The sequence below is a fragment of the Lampetra planeri genome, chromosome 30 (assembly GCF_965212315.1).
Source record: "Lampetra planeri chromosome 30, kcLamPlan1.2.h2, whole genome shotgun sequence".
Taxonomy (NCBI): Eukaryota; Metazoa; Chordata; class Hyperoartia; order Petromyzontiformes; family Petromyzontidae; genus Lampetra; species Lampetra planeri.
The window spans coordinates 6,015,979-6,035,059 of NC_136136.1; the positions used below are offsets into that span (position 1 = coordinate 6,015,979).

A 19,081-nucleotide genomic window follows, 5' to 3' on the forward strand; every position below is an offset into this window, starting at 1 on the left:
ATTTACATACACCAGCTTTTATTTTCAATCCCAAAATGCCTACCTGCTGAAATTAACAATGGAGCAATGCTCATCTCTGTTGGCGGCCTTGAGCTAATGGTGGGAATTCCATATTGCTATGGTGGAGGTTATTCTCTGCATTGAATAACTACAGTAGACTTGCATCAAAATCATACTTAATTTATCTGACCCAGAGGGTAGGGGGTCCCAGAGTTGATCACTGGCTGAATGTGAACTGTTAACTTGGAAGTTGGGAGTCGAGTGCTCTGACATCCAGCGGTGTTATTTACTCAAGCTTTAATACTAGGGCTATTACTTTGCAGATCGGCTTTTTCAAATACAAAATATTGCAAGTTGCGAGCTTATAATGTGATGAAGCTGCTTTTGGCCGCACTAAAATATTTCACGGTAAGCAGTCTTTGTTCTCATTTTTTTTTGTACCTGCTAAATACAGTAAAACCTTGGATTGCGAGCATAATTTGTTCCGGAAACGTGTTTGTAATCCAAAGCACTCGTATATCAAAGCACTTGTATATAAGTTGTGATCACGTGACGCTCGGCAGACAAAGCGTACACGTACTACTCGTATTGCAAGACCTCGCTCGTTTATAAAATAAAGTATTATTAATTTATTATTTCCATTCTACATGACTTTACGGAAAGAACCAAGAAGATGAATCCCTGCAGTCACGAAAGCTTTAAATCGAAATTTAAAATTAATATTTATTTAAAAATTTTGCTCGTCTTGCAAAACACTCGCAGACCAAGTTACTCGCAATCCAAGGTTTTACTGTATATGTTCAAAATGTCATTGGGGAAGTTACTGTACCTGCGAATTCGAGCATATATTTTTAATCGCTGTCACTTTGACAACCTCAAACACACCGACCACAGCCGCTACCCCTCTGCAAGTCTCTCTTCCGCGACGCCACTACCCTTTTCACGCCTTCCCGCCTCCTCCAGCGTCGCCAGTCTCTGTGAGATGCGCCGCATGCATTTCCCCACTCCGCATGCACACTGCAACCTTCGATCTGACGCAACTTCTCCTGCCCGTTCCTTTCGGGGCGCCATGGTGGTGAGATGTTTACTACATCACCTGGTATACAGGAGGTCGTGGGTTTGATCCCGATCCTGACGCATGTATATTTGGAGTGTGCGTGTCTCTCTCCCTGTGGTCGTGTCGGTTTTCCTCCGGGTCCTCCGGTTTTTCCCTCTACGTATAGAAACATGCGTTTGCAGTATTTGGTTGCTGTAAATTTCGACATAAGCCACTTCTCATTGAGCTAACATTTGTGATAGCCAGGTCGCTTCTGAAAAAGAGCCGTATAACTCAGTGGGCCTTGCCTGGTAAAATGAAAAGTTAAATTTTAGTTTAACACAGGCTTTCGCAACCAATATTATCCATAAGAGGTTTTTTCGGGGTTTGATCGTGAATGTAAATGCGTCGTTAAACCTGTCACAATCCGACACAGCCAATTAGTAAGGTTTGTCATGTTAACAGAACGTGCCAATTCGTTACGAGTACAGCACACCGGTGTGTTTGAGAGTAAATCCACAACATTGACAATCTGAATATGACGTTTCACCAGTAATTACAACAGCATCATCAGGCATCAGACAGACTTGTGGAGAAATCCTCCTGTTTCGTTCTTAGAGGGATGAATGTGATGTAACTTGTAAGCCCCTAAGGTGCGAAAGCCAGGGGGGAGGAGGGGGTGAATTAATGCATGTAAAAATCTAACAGTTGTGTGGAAACCCTCCCCGTAGAGGCAGTTCAATCTTGATTTGAAGTTTTTTCGGTAAAGTCACGTAGGTATAAAAATAAAATGAAATAAATCACGACGTTTCGGGTGCAAAACAAGCATCCGTCATCAGGTGGGAAAGCATGGCCTGCTGCTGATGCAGACTGTCCCAAACAGTATGGATTCCTGCAGTCACGAAAGCTTCAAATAAAGATTGATTTGAAGTCTTCGTGACTGCAGGAATCCATACTCTTTGGTTCTTTTGGTAAAGTCACGTAAGTAGAATTTTTTTTTACGACGTTTTGATTGCAACACAAGCAATCGTCATCAGGTAGAAAGATACAGCTGTAGAACTGCTGAACAAGAAACTTGCTTGTGTTGCGATGAAAACGTCGAAATTTATTATTTATTTGTTCTACCTACGTCACTTTACCGAAAGAACCAAAGAATATGGATTCCTGCAGTCACGAAAACTTCAAATCAAGATTAATGCATAGAAATTACAACACACCGTTGTGCTGTACTAGTGTAAAGATGACTTGAAACACTTTTCTTGAGATGGTTTCTTTATTGAAGATACGTTCACGGGGACAGGCGGAGACCCCACTGCAACATCCCCCAAGTCTCCCGTGCATCTCCCTTATATACGGACCGAGGCCACGCCCCCCTTCCCGAACCTTCTCAATGACTCTGGAAGCTCGCTCCACCAGCAGACTCCACCGTCCTCTTCCGTCACCTGACCGCGCTCCCTTCTCGATCATTCCCGTAGCCACCAGTTCCTTCGTACTCACAGCTGACTCCCCTGTCATTACCCCCCGTGGCCACTAGTCCATTCGGACTGCAGGCTGACTCTCCTGTCATTACCCCCCGTGGCCACTAGTCCATTCGGACTGCAGGCTGACTCCCCTGTCATTACCTCCCGTGGCCACTAGTCCACTCACAACGCAGGTTGACTCTGCTCTCATTACACTCGTAACGAATTGGCATGTTTTATTTACGTGAAAAACCTTACTAATTGGCTGTGTCGGGTTGTGGCAGGTTTAGCGACACATTTCTATTTACGCGATCTAACCCTCTATTACAGAGTTTAGTTTTAGTTCTGCACCCCATCCTATGCTCTCCATAGCTCGCCTCACATGACGCCGAAGGTCATCGTCTCGGACAAAGTAACAAAACAGGCACACGCATGGAACCGTTTTGGCCGTTACCTTTTGTTAATTTACTTATTCATTTAAAAAACACCCCGTTATACTTCCTTTCTCTGAAACAGGAGATACGAGGTGGAAGACATTTCCAGAATTAACCAAGTGTAGTTCTCATTTATGATTCTTTTCAAAATTTAATGTGCGGTTACCCGTCACGTCCATACCGGCCCATGTTTTTGCGTTCTTCTTCACCCGCACGTGGTGGTTTAAGGCACGATAGTTCAGGCGCGTATTGTGCTGGACGCACATGTCAGCGAAAGTAGCCCCGCGCATTACAAAAAGCGGAAGTCGCACACATAATGGCCTGGCTGTTAATATTTGATAACCACGCTTGTGCTATACGTGCGTAGCTTTAGCTGATCTTTTAGTTTTCTGGTAAATGTTGTCACCCCATCGTTCGATGGGGCGGGTCGCGTCACGAGACGAAGCAACGATTCGGATATTTCGAAGGTAGCAGTGCAACCCTACTTACTAGAGAACGTACCGTGGAAGCGAGTATCATAGAGCTATCTCCGACATCCATTCGAGTCACCTCCGTTCTGTACGGCAGCGGGGCAGCACTCTCTCCTGCCACAGAGTAACGCTCATCGCATGACGGTCAAACCGATGTTTCTAATTCATAGAGCCGCAATGCTGGTTACCTGTTAAGAATGCTAAACCGCCAAGGTTGAACTTATAAGGAATTGCGCGTGCATTCTGGTCACAGTAAATACCCTTGGCAATCGCCTTGAGAATTCACATACCAAGTACTGTGTCTATTGTCATCGGCCAGACGTTACGTCTAGCCGAGTCACATTTGGCATCGTTAACATTTCTGTGGTTAGACTCGGGAGGAACTCTAAACATGCGTTAATCTGAACCGTACTTATATTTAAGACCAAGCCCGCGTGGAACAATATATATTTTCTGCAGAACATCAACATCACTCATCTTTGTTGTGAATCTGAACAGTTGGCAAACAATTGTAACAGCTGGCAGACTGGTGATGTTGATGGGGTTTTTTTTCCCCCTGCCCCTTCAAATTGTAGCAATCGCTCTGTTCACTCAGGCACCAGGTAACCGCTGATGGGCTCACCTGCGCACGTCGGAAATCAATAATTCACGCGGGGTTTTTTTGTTGTTTGTTTTTTGTTTCTGAAGCGGGCCCCACCGAGGGATTCTTCGCTATCATCTGTGATGCCACCTGATGCCGAGCCGGCAAAAGGAACCCAACCCGCCCCCTGGTTTAGCCACTGCTAGCACATGCCGTGATGACGGCGGTCGCGGCGTGTCCTGTCCCCGGTGGAGGGGGGGGGTGGTTGCGTGTCGTCGTGTCGCTGGGAAAAGTGTCATTGCCCCCCCCCCCTCCGAACCCCATCGGATGCCACGTGCGACTTGGGGTGCCGCTGCGGTTATCTTGCGCGACGGCGTGTGCCTCGAGCACCACGTAGAGAAAAAGTTTTCATTTTTCATTTTCTCGGAGTGATCAGGATGGGGTGGGGAAGGAGGTTAATTTTTCGTAATTCTTCAAGGGAGTTTGATGGTGCGCTGTTTAGCCACGTGTTCTACAAGCTGGCCGAGATGTAACGATGCTCGATATCATGGTGGGATGAAATGAAGCGAGTGCCGCTGCCAAGTTCACTCATCGTCGACGGACCGACCGCACGCTGTCTCTCACAGCGGACGGCCGACATCATTGCGGCAATGGTTTACATCTCCCGATCCACACAAAGTGAATGGATAGTTACGGCGTTCTATTTCTCGAGCTCGGGTAATTAAAACGGTAAACAACTCCTCACCTTTATAAAGCCTCGAACTTTTACTTGGCATGGCATGGTGCCGCGCGACGGATGACGACAGCGAGCTGCCGGAGGAGCAAAGAACGGCCGAGAAGCTGAAGGCGCCCCCTCCGACGTTGGGAGGGCACTGTTTCTGCCGCTGCCTGTGCGTCTGCTACTGGCCCTGCAGGATCCTCAGCCTGTGCAAGATGGCGTGTGGGTTCACGTTGCCCCGTTGCGCCAAGAGTTCAGCGGAGAGCGTGCTTCTGTGAATCGCCTCGCCGTTGAAACCGAAACTGGGATTGCCGCACGCAGTCCATTGCAATCCGCAGCCCGTTTCCTTTCGGCGGTGGCATTGGCCGTGGGCGAGTAGAATAGTCCGGTCCGGGTTTGTTGGACGTAACTCAATCGCCTTCATTCCATGCAAATTTAAAAAGATGTCCCGAGTTTTTCTTTCCGTTTTGAAAGTACGCCGCAACCTGCGGGGCTGAATTCCCGCGTCGCGTCTCCTAAACCCGGGTCCCCACCCAGCGTCGTTTCACTCTGCACCGGTCCATAGTTGGAGCTTTGTGCCGCAGCATTTTTTAGCGCTGTTTTCGCTTGGAAAAAAAATGATGGTGTGCAGGCGTTACGGACGAGTCATCGCTTTGGTGTGCCAGCGGTGACGGGTTTTTTTCATTTGTTCTTTCTCCAACAAGGTCCCACACTGCAACGGCAGCCGTCGATCGTCAGCAGCCTGCAAAACGGGCCCTCTGCAGAGGAATTGGAGATGCGGAGGTGAGCTCTTGCATCGATACTGGTAACGCTGTTCGTGTTTAACGTGCGTAAAGCGAGCGAATCGTTTTCAGCCGTGACGTAGCACTGCTGTATCGCATTCCAATAGCGGTTGCCGTGTGGACGTATGATGTGGCAACTGTCACGGAGATCCTGCTTCTGAAGTAGACAAGTTGCGTTTAAATTAAGGGTTGGCCGATGAGAGTATTTGATGAGCGCATTATCAGGCATAACTCGTTTAGTGGCAATGTCCATGAATGTTAAGTGTGAAATACAAATAAGCTTATTTAAATGCATGTGAGCGACACGCCAAAAAGGGTGCCTGTTACAGTACAGGAAAACAAGACGAGGGCTGATGGTTTCAATACAAAGTTCTTATTTCAGTGTGACTCACTAGTTCACATGTTATGGTCGCGATAACATTACATGACGACACATGAAGGTGTGTCACCAGAATTGGCTGTAACATTAGTAGAAATAAAGACACGTTACGGTGTCGATATGCATCAGTTCCATCGATTGTAATTGATTCATACACTCACTGTACTTGTCATCGAATCACGTGTGCGAGACTCGGTGAATACAATTTTGTACAAATTCTACGTGGATGGTATGTTAATGGTCTATTTAGGCTGTGCGAACAATACTGAATTCATGGCTGAGAAAAACAAGGTCAATAATGTACGCACTTACGCTTAATTGCTTATTTATTATGGGCGAGCACCTGGATAATAGTCACCTTAGCCGCGGCTCAGGGGTGCCATGGCGTCAAGATGTTAACTACCTCGCCTAGTACACAGGAGGTCGTGGGTTCAAACTCAACCCTGACACCTGTATATTTGCACGTGGATTTTTCTCTGAATCCATCCGGAGTTTCCCTCCGCATTTAGAAACGTGCGTTTAGACTATTTGGCTGCTATAAATTTCCGCACGATAAGCCACTTCGTTGGGCGATCATTTGTGGACAGGTCGCTTCTGAAAACGAGCTAAAATAGCTCAATGGGCCTCACCTTCAGTTTTTAGTTTGGTTTAGAACGCGGACGACGAGATGAAGCCAAGCGGTAAGCGGGTGTTTTGCCGCGTGTAATTTTCCCCGGAGCGAAAACGTTCAAGCCTTTTGCGAGTCTGCCAAGTAGCCGCTGTACCTCGCCATGGGCCCCCCCCGCGCATTATCCACGCCGGTCGTGTACGGCACGGCCTGCCGACACGTTGTACGAAAGGGCACCCTTCAGGCGACGCGTTGCTGTACACGCCGCATGGTGTAACGCAACGCACGCTGTACGTGTGACACGGTGTACGATAGGCATGGTGTACGTGACCGTTTGCAGTACGTGTTGCCTGCTGTATTTGCGGCATGCTGGACATGTCGTATTACTGCACACGCATGGCATTGAATTTTGTACACGCCGAGTGCCACGTGTAGATTATTTCGTATTGATGTATATATGTAATTTAGCTTGCATAGCTTGGCTATTTGGGTACGTTACGATGCATGTATTTCAGTTCAGTGATTGCAATCTATTTTTGCACTCAAGAATGATGCGTGTGAGAATCAATATTACTTCTTTATATTAACTATTTTATATGAATGGCACTGAGATCAATTGTTTAAGATTGCCTTATACATCAAAATTATTGTTATTATAACATTTTAATTTAACACTGACATGTGGGAGCTGTGTTAACCATTGGGACAAAATAATTAAATGGCTCGTAGCTCTGAACGAGGAGTAAAACTTGGTGTTGGCCGGTGAGACTTGCTATAATAGCTTCAGGGATTTATCCCCACCTCGATGATTAGCCGGGTGGCTTTTTCGGCCGTATTAAGCGGCGCAACAAATCTTATTAAGCCCACGGGAAAGCTGCCTAGCACCGAAACGTCCCCCCTCGGACCTGCGTCGCTCTGCCTGCCGAAAACCGCGGCGAGACGATGCACGTGCCAGTGACGACGTTGCGCTCGGCCACGTAGAGGGTGAAGCGGGCTCGGCACACTCTCGCAGGAGCGGACGCCCGCGGATGCGTGGCATGGTGATGTCCGTGATTCCCGTCTGTCTCACGGCGAGCGTGGAGCCAATGCCACACAGGTGGGTCGGCGAGCGGGGTCGCGTCGGTGGTGGCCGGGGTGGGTGGGGGTGGGACGGCACGCGGTGTTGTTTAGCCGACGGCGGTTACCGCGTCTCGTTTGGCCGCGGTGCTCCTGTAACGTGCCGCTGCTCGTGCGATTTTGTTGCGTGCGGACGTTGTCGCGCCTCGCGGTGCGATTGTTGTTGTTGTGATCTCTGTTTGCAGGCAACAGGAGATGGAGAGGGAACAAATGGACCGCAGGAGCCTAGGTATGCATTTGCACCTCCAGCCTTCCTTTTTTTCCATCAACTACTTTTTGCAGCGTTCACTTTTTCGTCAGCATTACCTGCCTGCACCTCCCCCCCCCCCAACCCCCCGACACGTAGCATTTGTGACACACTGCACTCCCTGCGAAGAACTGTAAAGGAGCTCGATTTCTGTGCATTCGTTATTCATGAAGGGCTTTTAGGTGGGATGCGGAGGTTGGGCTGCTGGTGGTGGTGGGTTTTCATGGTTGAGAGCCGCATGCCTTAATGGCATCCATCACCGTGCTCTCTTCCCGTCATAGACAACAACTCCCTGCCCTTATGGCTTTCATCAACAGTAACCTTCATATGCAAGCTGCTTAGACTGCCTCTCTAGTTCTGGCCTACCGCTCTGCCACTGCCCACACATGCACTTACCGTGTGGCAGTCCAGCAATAGAGGGGCTCCGCTGGAAAGGTGCACCAGCACTCAGAGGGTATGTGTGGCTCGGGAATTAGAATCGCACACACTTTTCTTGTTCCCTGTGACCAAATCACTCAGAATGTATTGTATGTATGTTGAACTTCTTTCGTACCGTCGTCAACCGCGCTAATCGGAAGTTTGGGGCAGGACAACAAACTAAACACAAAAAGCAGTTCTAAAAAAATTAGTATTCAATCGAGATGATTTAAAAGGGCAAAGCTCCATCGGCCTCCTAATATTGGAAGGAAGAGCGTTCCAGACGGCTGTAGAGGCGCATCTGAAAGCACGCGATGCGGTGACCGTCTTTGTCCGATGGCTCGCCAAAAGCCACTGCTGCGATGATGATCGGAGTTCTCGCGATGGTTTATGCTCCTTAACGAGATCAGCAAGTTATTGTAGTTCATTTGTGGCAGGCACAATGGGCCTGATTTCATCAGATCTCGGAAGCTTAGCAGACATGAGCCTGGATAGTGCTGAGATAGCCATCCATCAGAGGGCAGTGCAACAATATCCATTGCTGTACTGTACTTCTATGCTCGCACATCTTTGCACCCCACCTTCACCAACTCACATGTACCGGCGTGGTTAATTTCGGTCAAATAACTCACCACGGTGTGGGGTGGCCCTCATCCAGAAGTGCAGTGCTGGACACATTTCCTGTTTGTCTTGGCTTGCCATCTTGAACCCGCTATCCCAATTGTACAAAACAAGTTGGTCCAACTGTTTTAAAAGAAGAAAAAATCATTTTGTGATCCTGTCGAGGGCATTTCTACAAATGTGTTATGTACGCTGCGGAAAGCTTACAGTGAATTCGTTTAGTTTTGCGATAACGCTGTCGCGTAGTCCTCTCAATTCTCTCCCATATATTATCTCTGCATTGTTTGTGTGGCACCCTTTATTTATTTTTTTGCTCAAGGGTACCCTCCTCCCAACCCCCCTCCTCCCTTCACACCCCCCGTTTAGCTTTCAGAGCCCTAGGTGTTCCTTCCAGGTCAAAGGCAGGTTGAGCGGAATGCCAGCTGAAATTGTTTGTGCAATACAAACGAGCGTGAATGTCTACCCGACTTTAACAGCGTTAAATGCGTCCCTATTGTGGTGCAATTAATAAATGAGTCATGCGCGCAGAGCAACAGCATGTGCCGCCGCTCCTTTGTTGTTCCCTTTATCTCTTTGTCGGAGTCTATTGTTGAGCCACCGTTAAAAAGGCCTCACTTGGGCCCGCGTTACAGTGTGCCAAGTGATCCCCTCCCAACGCACGTTACGCACCGTTTAAAAATGGATAAACATTTTCCACGTGCACCGACTGCACCGTGCGTGAGCGAGTGGATTCGGTACGCGTGTCTTGTCGGGGGATTTTGCGGTGGCAGGCAGAGGTACGAGAGGCCCCCTTGCGAGTGAAACTTGCCCCCCTTTAGAGCAAATTATTTAGACAAATAAGCAAAGAAAAAACTCAACTCAACACGTTCATCAATGAAACACTGTGACCTTTAAAGGAAAAATATATGCGACAGGGTGGCGTGTCGGGCAATGGGCGTTCTTCACAGCGCTTAACTTTTACATAATTCTCGTATGTCCTATGAAGTAGAGCCATTGCCTGAAACATCGCCGATTATATATTCAACCTTTTAAGGCAGTCTGATTGATGAATGCGTTTTTTTGGCCTCTTTAGAGATGGCTTAAATGGAGCAATTCCCCCACACTCCTGTACAAATTACCCACGACAAGCAAAACAAGAGGCGGGGCCGAGAGAGACCCCAATGCTCAATTTGGTCGTTGTGAGCTGGCGCCACTGATGTCCCCGTACCTATGCTGAACTTAAATTTCGATTTAAAGCTTTCGTGACTGCAGGGATTCATCTTCTTGATTCTTTCGGTAAAGTCACGTAGAATGGAAACAATAAAATAATCAAAATAAAATATAATAAAGTAATTCTCACGACGTTTCGGCCACAACGCAAGCAGCCGTCATCAGGTGGAGAGCAGGTCTGTCGAGTAGACTCTGTCGACTCTGTCTACTCGACAGACCTGCTCTCCACCTGAGGACGGCTTCTATGCTGAACTTCTTTCGCTGCCGTACACAGCCAACCGTGCGAATCGGGAGGGCAACCAAGTAAACACGAAAAGCATTTCTTAATAAATAATGGTGTGGGATCAATGACAAGGCTGGCACCTGGGATAAAATAAAAAAAACATTGCGTTTCTTGTGTGTAGCGCAGCCGTGCCTCGCTAACAGCCGACGCACAACCAAAGCACAGCATGGGAACAAAAAAATGGTTTTAGCTGCGCACTTGGATGCAGCCTAATCCAACTGTCAGTGTACAACAATAGGCGTTGGCGATGGGAAGAAATGCGCATTCATCAGCAGCACGTGCACTCGTCAGCTTCGGCGAGGGAGCGAAATAAATTAAGCCCATTGAATAATATATTGCAACGATGCCGAGTTCTTCTGCGTCTTTTGTCAGATATTGACGGATGACTTCCTGGATGCCATTTTACCTTCTTAAAATAGACGGCGATGTAAACATTTTAACAGCGAACGCGAAGTAAAGCCACCAAATAACGATGAATTAAACTTGCTTGCCATGTTCGTGCATAAAAACAAGCTCATTATACGCCATTGTGGAAGATTAAATGCACATGTCTCTTTTCCGTTGGTGTGTGTGTGAAGGAACTCCCATGCCTCAGATACCACAGGCCCCCCCTGCACCCCCAGCACCTCCTGCCGCCCCCCCGATTCCACCTGCACCTCCGGCTCCACCGCTCGCTGCTCCCGGAGGACCGGGTGCTCCCCCCGCGCCCCCTCCGCCGCCTGGGCCTCCTCCGCCACCCAGTGGGGGGGGGCCCCCTCCGCCCCCCGGTGGGGGCCCCCCCCCTCCTCCCCCTCTGCCGATCGGGGGTTTCGGGGGAGGAGGTGATCTTGGAGGAGGGGGACTGGCTGCTGCTCTGGCCAATGCTAAACTCAAGAAAGTCGCCAAGGTTTGTCGCACCACAAACACGTCCGATCAGGAGCCTTCATCTATACGGTGAATTTTCAATGATAAAAAATATTTTTAAACTGGCAGCTCGGCTGGCTGCAGTAAAACCACACCCTGCTTAAAGTTACAACCGACCCGGAGATCAGAGCGCTGAACTGCCACCGTTGAAATTCTGGGATTGTATCTCGGCAGCAGCCCGTGATTAATCCATTCTCGAGCGTAGTGAGTTTTGCTGGTGTCACAATGGTCAGCGATGACTGCGCAAAACAAATATTGGTTTGACTGTCAAGCGACCGATATCACTCTCAGTGGTATGTCTGGATGAGAGGTCACTTTAAGGCCGCTTCCACAGGCCATTCCCAATCACGAATGGTTTCTCTTCTCCGTGAGAGTCCTGAATGGATTCTTTGCCTGTCTGATATCATACTCTGATAGCTATTCGGGGAAACATAGCTACGTTTTTAAAGTTAAAAACAATTTGGAAGTAGTGGAGGAGGGAGCGCATTCAAATGACCTAAATTTAATTCGAGCCAAACATGCAAATGAAGACATTGCACAGTTGCTTAAATCACACTGCACGGACGGTGTGGTGCTCACGTTAGTCCTCGCCTCTCTCTCCGTGAATCCCACCGTTGCCATGCCCCCTGCCCTACCACCACACAGCAGCAGCAGCAGCAGGCGGAGGAGGGCTCCCCATTAGCCGGTGGTGGAGCCGCCAAACAGGACGCGAACCGCACCAGCGGCAGCGCAACCCTGCCGTCGGGAGGCGGAGGCGGAGGCCTCATGGAGGAGATGAGTGCCCTGCTGGCCAGGAGGTACTGCTGCTGCTGCTGCTGCGTGTGTTGCTCGTTAACTGGCAATGTCGCTCGTTAATCGAGCTTTGTTAACGCCTGTGCGCACAACCACTGGGGTAGAAGTGCCGCCTAAGTTTTTCACGGTTGTGTGTGTGTGGCATTCCGATGTGTTTTCGGTTTGTCCCGCCGTGCAGGACGTCTTGACGTTTCACTCCTTATGCCGCTGGGGGCTTCTTTAAGTATTCATTCGAGCTGGGGAGCCTCTTCAGGTGTTCAGGTCTTGGACAAAGCTCGCAGCACACCGTGGAGCGAAACATCGGGCATCATGCCTAGCAACAAGCGGCACAATCCATAAAAACACTTCGGAGAGCCACACTGCTGGGTCAAGTTACAGAACTGGGTTATTCTTAGGTTCATAACAATGTGTAGATTCGTAAGCGTTGATTGTTTGCTGATTATGCAGATCATATGCAAATCGAGTGGGCGGGACTGTCCAAAGGAAACGGAACGATAGTGAAAATGAGAAAAAAAGGTTAAATTAAATCGAGTCGTGACCCCAAACGGTGACAATGCTTTGAATTGATGGGGGGGTGGGTCCATCGATGCATTCCTAGGTATAATATCAGCATATTCTTGGACCTGCTTGAGTCTTTTATTTGAGGTTGTGGCTTCAAACCCAACTCTAACGCCTGTATATTTGTAGTTTGCACGTTCTTCCCGTCCTCCGGTTTTTCCCTCCACATTTAGAATCAACACGCGTTTAGAGAGTATTGGGCTACGATAAATTTCCACATGAGCCACTTCATTGGGCTTATAATTTGTGGCCAGGTCGCTTCTGAAAAAGAGCTACATAGCTCAGTGAGCCTTACCTGGTAAAAAAAAAAAATTGTAGTTTTATAAAATCGTTGCTTTTCTTTCAGACGGAAAACCGTTGACAAGCCGGCAGCTCAGCAAAAAGTGGAGCCGAAAGAAGAGATCCCAGCAAATGTACGTGGCAGTATTTGACTCAACGTGTTATGCCTCATTTAATCGTCACCTTTAGACAATACATTTTGGCACTTTACTTTTCATGAGATGTTTTCGGCAAAACATGGCAATTTTGCAACACTAGTGATAACCCTTAATTTTCCAATCACTGCATCAATGACTAATAACATTATACACTCGTTGGTGTGTTGACGAGAACCTGTTGTGGTATACATATGTTCGACTCTAATCTCTCGAATCATTGCTTTATGCCTTGGATTTTTTTTTCAGGACGATTTTGAAGGCAAAAGAGGGAGCGGTGAGTGGGCGACAAAATGGGGCGATTCATTAAATAATTTCCTCCACCTTTTACCGGAGGCCTCGCAAGTAGACGTACATGAATCGCGTAATTTAGAAGCGCAGCCGTGAGCGCTCCCGAGAACAATTTCCGTTCTTCATTCATCCCCCAATCGTTGCTCTCATCTCAGCCTCATCCCAGCCTCATCCTTTATCTTACGAACACGAGTAGCGTCGACCCAGCCGTGCATAACCAAAGACAACACGGGGACAATTTCCGCTGCATGTGCCTGAAACGCACCTTGTCCTGCCGCAACCGTGCATCCGGCGCTAGCCTTGTGTGTCTGGAGTGTTGTTTCCTGGTGTCACGGAGAGGTCATCCGCTTAACGTGATCAAGGAGCCGGTATTGTGCGACACGTTTTTTCGATGTGACATCGGAGCTGACTGAGCGGATTACTTTTTTCCATTCCATTTCGGACGCAATGTTTTGTTACTAATTCCGTTTGGCACCCCCGTGATTCCTTAATAAGGTGAAAGTCACGGCACCAACTTGCTGTGCTGCAAGAAAAGAAAATGGCTTTGTAGTATGACCTTCAGCCCAGTCACAGATTTGTAATTTTACATTAATTGCAAGTTATTGCCTTCTGAGTAATGCGTTGAGCTTAAGGTTTCTGCTTGAAAGTATTAAATCGGGACGTAACATGCTGTACTTGTGTTTCATGTACTGCTTATAAATATTCGGGTGCGCTAAGTGCTGCATTGTGAACGCGTTGACATGGCTTCCTGGCCTTCGCTAAATCCGGTGCCAAGCAATTTATGAGCCAGTCTGGTGCCCTCCCTTCACAAATCGCCCACACTGATCGGCGTGATTAGATTGAAAGCCCCCATTACCTACACGGCATGGGGGAGGCCTTCATCCAGCGGTAGATTGGAAAAAGGCAGGAAGTTAATTTGATTTAGGCATGGGCTGCATGAGAGTCAAAAGGGACCGCTAAATTAGAATTAATTTGCAGGTTTGCGGAAGCGTTTGCGACTCGGGGTCATATTTGGGTCCTGCTGCGTGGGCTGGTAAATCGTGTAACGCTGCTAATTGCTGGGTGGGGATTATCATGTAAACATCCACTTAATTGCTGTGCGTGGAATCACATCACACCGCTGCTGCTATTAAATACATAAAAAAATCCCTCTCTTGCAATAATAATAAATGTTGGCAACATAATTAGTGGGCATTACTGGCAATTTGGAACTGTACTTTTGTTTATTGTAAGTATTATTATTTTTTACTAGGAAGGGGAAAATTTGAGAGAAAAAAAACATTTCCCCCCTGCAAGCGTTTTTTCCTTTTGTGCACAATGTTTAGAGTAATCGGGCCAGTAACGGGAGTGAATAGTGGAACGTTTAACCAAGACGTCCAAAAAGCTTGTAAGCTTTAACCTATAACCTACACAGCGTGACATTTGAATTTGGTCTGAAGTGGGCTGCCTGCGCTGACCTCACCAAATGTCACGCCAATCTTGTAGTTTATTTTCCATCCGCAAATATTTTTTTTGGTGCCTTTTGTGATTCGCTTTTAAACTTTGCCACCACGGTTGAAGACGTTTATAGATGAACTCTGTTCGTCTGTCTGTTTGTAATGGAGTGAGGGAGCGGGGTGAATAGAACCCTCCTAAACATGATCTAACATGAACCGAGCATTAGTACGACACTCCATTTATAATTAGCTGTAAAGAAAATTTACAACATTAATCAAAGAGTTGATCAAAACTTTGATACACAATCCAGATATATATTTTTACAACTTGCACACATACAGATGTTTTGTGCTCTGACAGCTACCTGTCTGCTTCCATAGTGCTCATTAAATACTAGCAAAGACAAAACTCATGTTGTAAATCTTTACGTGACCCATGCATACGCGTAATTTCTCCTCACGGGTTTCTTGTTAGTTCGCCGAGCACACTAAGCCGTTGAGGTGGGGGGGGGTAGCGTTTTTCCCCACATCGAATACGAGCGAGAGATGCGTGCGATGTGTCTGTGTTGGGCCTGTGCAGTGGCGGAGGCTGGAAAGAAGGCCTGGGCTGACGGTGGTGCCAACAGATCACCTTCCATTTCAAGGCGAGTGCCCAGGGCCTACTAACGGCCTTTTGCAGTGCACACTGTTAGGTTTTTTCGGTAAAGTCACGTAGGTAAAAAATAAAATAAAAATTGAAATAATAATAGAAATAAAATTATAAATCAGGTAAAAAATGTATAATAAACATAATAGAAATAATAATAGAAATAAAATTATAAATCACTCAAATCTAGAATTTTGCAGTGCACACTCTTAGGTTTTTTTCGGTAAAGTCACGTAGGTAAAAAAATAAATAATGGAAATAATAATAGAAATGAAATTATAAATCAGGTAAAAAAATAAAAATAATAGAAATAATAATAGAAATAAAATTATAAATCACTCAAATCTAGAATTTTGCAGTGCACACTGTCAGGGACAGCCAGGCGATTATTTTTACATTATTCTAGGTCTGATGGCTGTACACATTTGGAAATGTGAATATTGCATTACATTTCACCTCAAATACAGATCGGTTTGGAGGAGATGATGCTATTAAGTTTGACGAGTCTCTAATTTTTTTCCTTCACACTATACCGCGGAGACTGAGGGGCGAAGTATTCTTTACACGAGAAAAAAAAAACACCCAAAGCAAATTGTGCGACTCGTGCTGCATGCTGTGAAGATTGAAATTCATTGATCTATTAAAACTATTCTTACGCTCACAATAAAGTGCATATACCCATGCGTGTAACAACCCCATTACATTAAATCCATACACGTTTATAATTGTTTACCACTGCATCACTTTGGCCACGAAAGGACCGATTGCTGAATCTTTACTGTGAATCCAAATCTCGACAATTTATCGATTCGGGCAGTGTGCGAATATTTACAAATTCCGAGTGGCGAGTGAGCAGTTGGCCGCCCCCGGTTGATGGTTCTTGACGGTCGTCGCAACAGGTCCAAACCGGCACTGGCATCAGCTGCTGCTTCATCGTCGTCATCGGTAACAGGGAGTCCAAGCAGCAATGGTGTCTCGTCTGCAGAGGGCTCGGATTACGACAGGCTCAAGCAGGTACTGTGAGCCAGCGTTTCCCTCGCAAATGCCGAGCCACGTTACCCCCCCCCCCCTCCGGCTTGTAGAGTCAGCTGACTGCGTGTGTTGGTGCTTTGAGATGTACAGCATGGGAGGCGGAGCATAACGAAATAAAATGATGATGACATTTGGAATGACTGCTGATTTATAACGACTGTGCTTGTGGGATTTCCAGGATATCCTGGACGAGGTGAGGAAAGAGCTGCACAAAGTAAAAGATGAAATCATCGAAGGTGAGATCTATTCAACTTTAAAAAATGTGTTTTTATTATATTTCAGTAGGAGCCCGGTACAGAGCACAAACCATGACATAGGAGGGGGGTACAGAAACTCCGGAAATATCTATTAGACTCGTAACGTGTGAACGCTCTAATGTGGTGTTTGCTGCAATAATTGACGACAATTTTTTATGACAACTGCATAGAAGATCGAAATACCATGTAAAATGTATTGGTGCATAATCTTTTTTATTACGTTTGCTTATTAAATCATCAAATTAAGTTTGTTGTAATGGGGTGCATTTGTGTGTCTGCATTTGCACGTACGTACGTATGTGTGCGCTCGTCGCCCGTGTGGGCATGCATGTGTGCACGCATCTCTGTACGTGTGCATGTCTGCGCGTGTCCGTACCGCGATTTTTTGTTTTGTTTGAGCAGCGATTCGGGAAGAGCTCAGCCGGATCAGCACGACATAGCTGCCTTGGCGGTGGCAGCCAGCGGCAAGTGTCTTTATGGAGCTGCGCCGTCTGTGTGTGGGGGCCAGCAACGGCCACACTCATGAACTCGTGGGCTAAGGAGCAAGGATGAGCCGTCGTCCTTCGGCAATTCTGCGGCGTTGCGTTTTCACGGAGCTGCTGGCAGGCCTAACGATTGCTTTGCGGAACGTGTGAACTCTGTACGTCGCCCAGAGCCTTACCAAGGTGGATTATTTGCAGCCACCTGTTGCAAAAATGTTAAAGACCAGTGGGTTATTTCTGAGCTACGGCTGTATGGAAACAAATATTTTTCTTTTGTTTTATAGCATTTCTCCGACTTGAAATAATTTCCGTTAAACAAGTGTTTCTTACCGTCAGCTGCTTCGTGTTGTTGGTGCTTGCAGCCTGCTTTAGTATCGACTATTTGGTTGCCCCCCCCCCCACCCTGCACAACAACCCCCCTCCACCACCTCCACCCTCCTCCCCTTGTAAAACTTAAAACTCATTGAATTGGTGTTGTCTTAATTATGTTATTGGAATATTTTATAAGGTTGTCTGCACAATGTAGTGGAGATGAAATTGCTGAAAGGATATACATGTCCTTTTCCGAGGACCACGCAGACCAGTAAGACCACATGAGCATTTTATAATAGCGGTGAGCTGTAATGTCTTAAATTGTTTATTTTTTTTTAATTTTTTTAAATGTTTAAATTGACAAAGCTTTATTATTATTATGCAGGATTTTAATGCAATGGTACTTGGTCACCAATCACTGTAAGTCAGCTGATGAACACGTGCAAAAGAATAATGGATTATTTCCTTTTAAGTCATTATGAAAATAACATTTGTAGGCATTTGAATGAAATATAGTTTCTTACGGTGATGGGTATAGGGTAAAGTTTGGGGTAACTGAAAAGTTGTATTGGAACTTTCAGAGTTTTCCCGAACTGAAGAATGTGTCTGAATTTATATTACGGTAATTCTCTCTGCTCGGAGAGAAAGTTTGTGAGTGTAACGTTGACATGTAGAGAGGGGCCTTCGACACGCTACTGACTTGAGAAAGAGCCGGGTGAATAGAACGCAAATCTAATTTTACTTTTTCTCTATTTGATAATTAATCATGGACTGTATTTTCTATTCATCAAGCTTTAAGAACCCTTGTTTACTTACATGTATCTAGCCAGACTTATTTCTGTTATAAATGCACCTCATTTTATGCTTACCTTGGGATAAACCATTTCAAATAAAGGATTGATTTCGGGGGTTATCACTTGTTGTGTACTGCTTCTAAAAGTAAGTCTGCTTGGAATCGCTTGCATTGTATCATTAGGGGCATTCCATTCAAACATGTCACGTGAAAAATGTTTTTGTTACGAGAACGGTATGTCTATCGTCAGCCTAAACGTTTTTCCCCGCGTAAGCAAGCACGATACGGGATGATTGTTCTGCTGAAAGATATACAAGTGTAACATTTGAGCGAGCCTTCGCCACTTGTTACCTTCATGCTTTGCAGTTTGCAATTAAAAAAGGACAGCCTATAGATAATCCAAGGTCAGGGCCACGTGAGCAAAAAAAAACACGTTTTGTCGAGTTAGCCAAACTAGGTTTTTCAAGAGAGTTATTGAGATTATATTCTTGGATATTTCGGTAAAGTCACGTAGAAGGGAAATAATAAAATCATAAAAAATAAAACAATTATTACGACGTTTCGGCCACAACACAAGCAGCCGTCCTCAGGTGAAGAACAGAGTTGTCGGAAAGACAGCGTCCTAATGAACACTGCTAAGCTTGGCAGCGTATTTTAAGTTGGGTGGGAGGAGAAGAGCGCCTTGACAAAGGAGTTTACATTATTGAGATTACTCTCTGGTCTATTCAGAATGTACATGTTCAGGTCTTCGTCAATCCACTGCTGGATGAGGGCAATCCATCGCCG

General features: G+C 46.4%; 1 protein-coding gene across 3 annotated transcripts in view; it reads left to right on the forward strand.

Annotated features, from left to right (window-relative positions):
- EVL (Enah/Vasp-like) overlaps positions 1-18,415 on the forward strand; it is a 43,004-nt gene extending 24,589 nt beyond the window's left edge. For 2 of the 3 annotated variants that reach the window (XM_078608549.1, XM_078608547.1), the window contains exons 4-13: positions 5,403-5,481; positions 7,768-7,811; positions 10,938-11,245; positions 11,908-12,059; positions 12,959-13,025; positions 13,296-13,323; positions 15,354-15,417; positions 16,319-16,433; positions 16,630-16,687; positions 17,111-18,415. In XM_078608549.1, the coding sequence (XP_078464675.1) occupies positions 5,403-5,481; positions 7,768-7,811; positions 10,938-11,245; positions 11,908-12,059; positions 12,959-13,025; positions 13,296-13,323; positions 15,354-15,417; positions 16,319-16,433; positions 16,630-16,687; positions 17,111-17,148 (953 nt within the window). In that variant the 3' untranslated portion in view covers positions 17,149-18,415. The remainder of the gene's footprint in view (positions 1-5,402; positions 5,482-7,767; positions 7,812-10,937; positions 11,246-11,907; positions 12,060-12,958; positions 13,026-13,295; positions 13,324-15,353; positions 15,418-16,318; positions 16,434-16,629; positions 16,688-17,110) is intronic. The other variant, XM_078608548.1, reaches the window with a different exon arrangement.
- Positions 18,416-19,081: the final 666 nt, after the last annotated feature.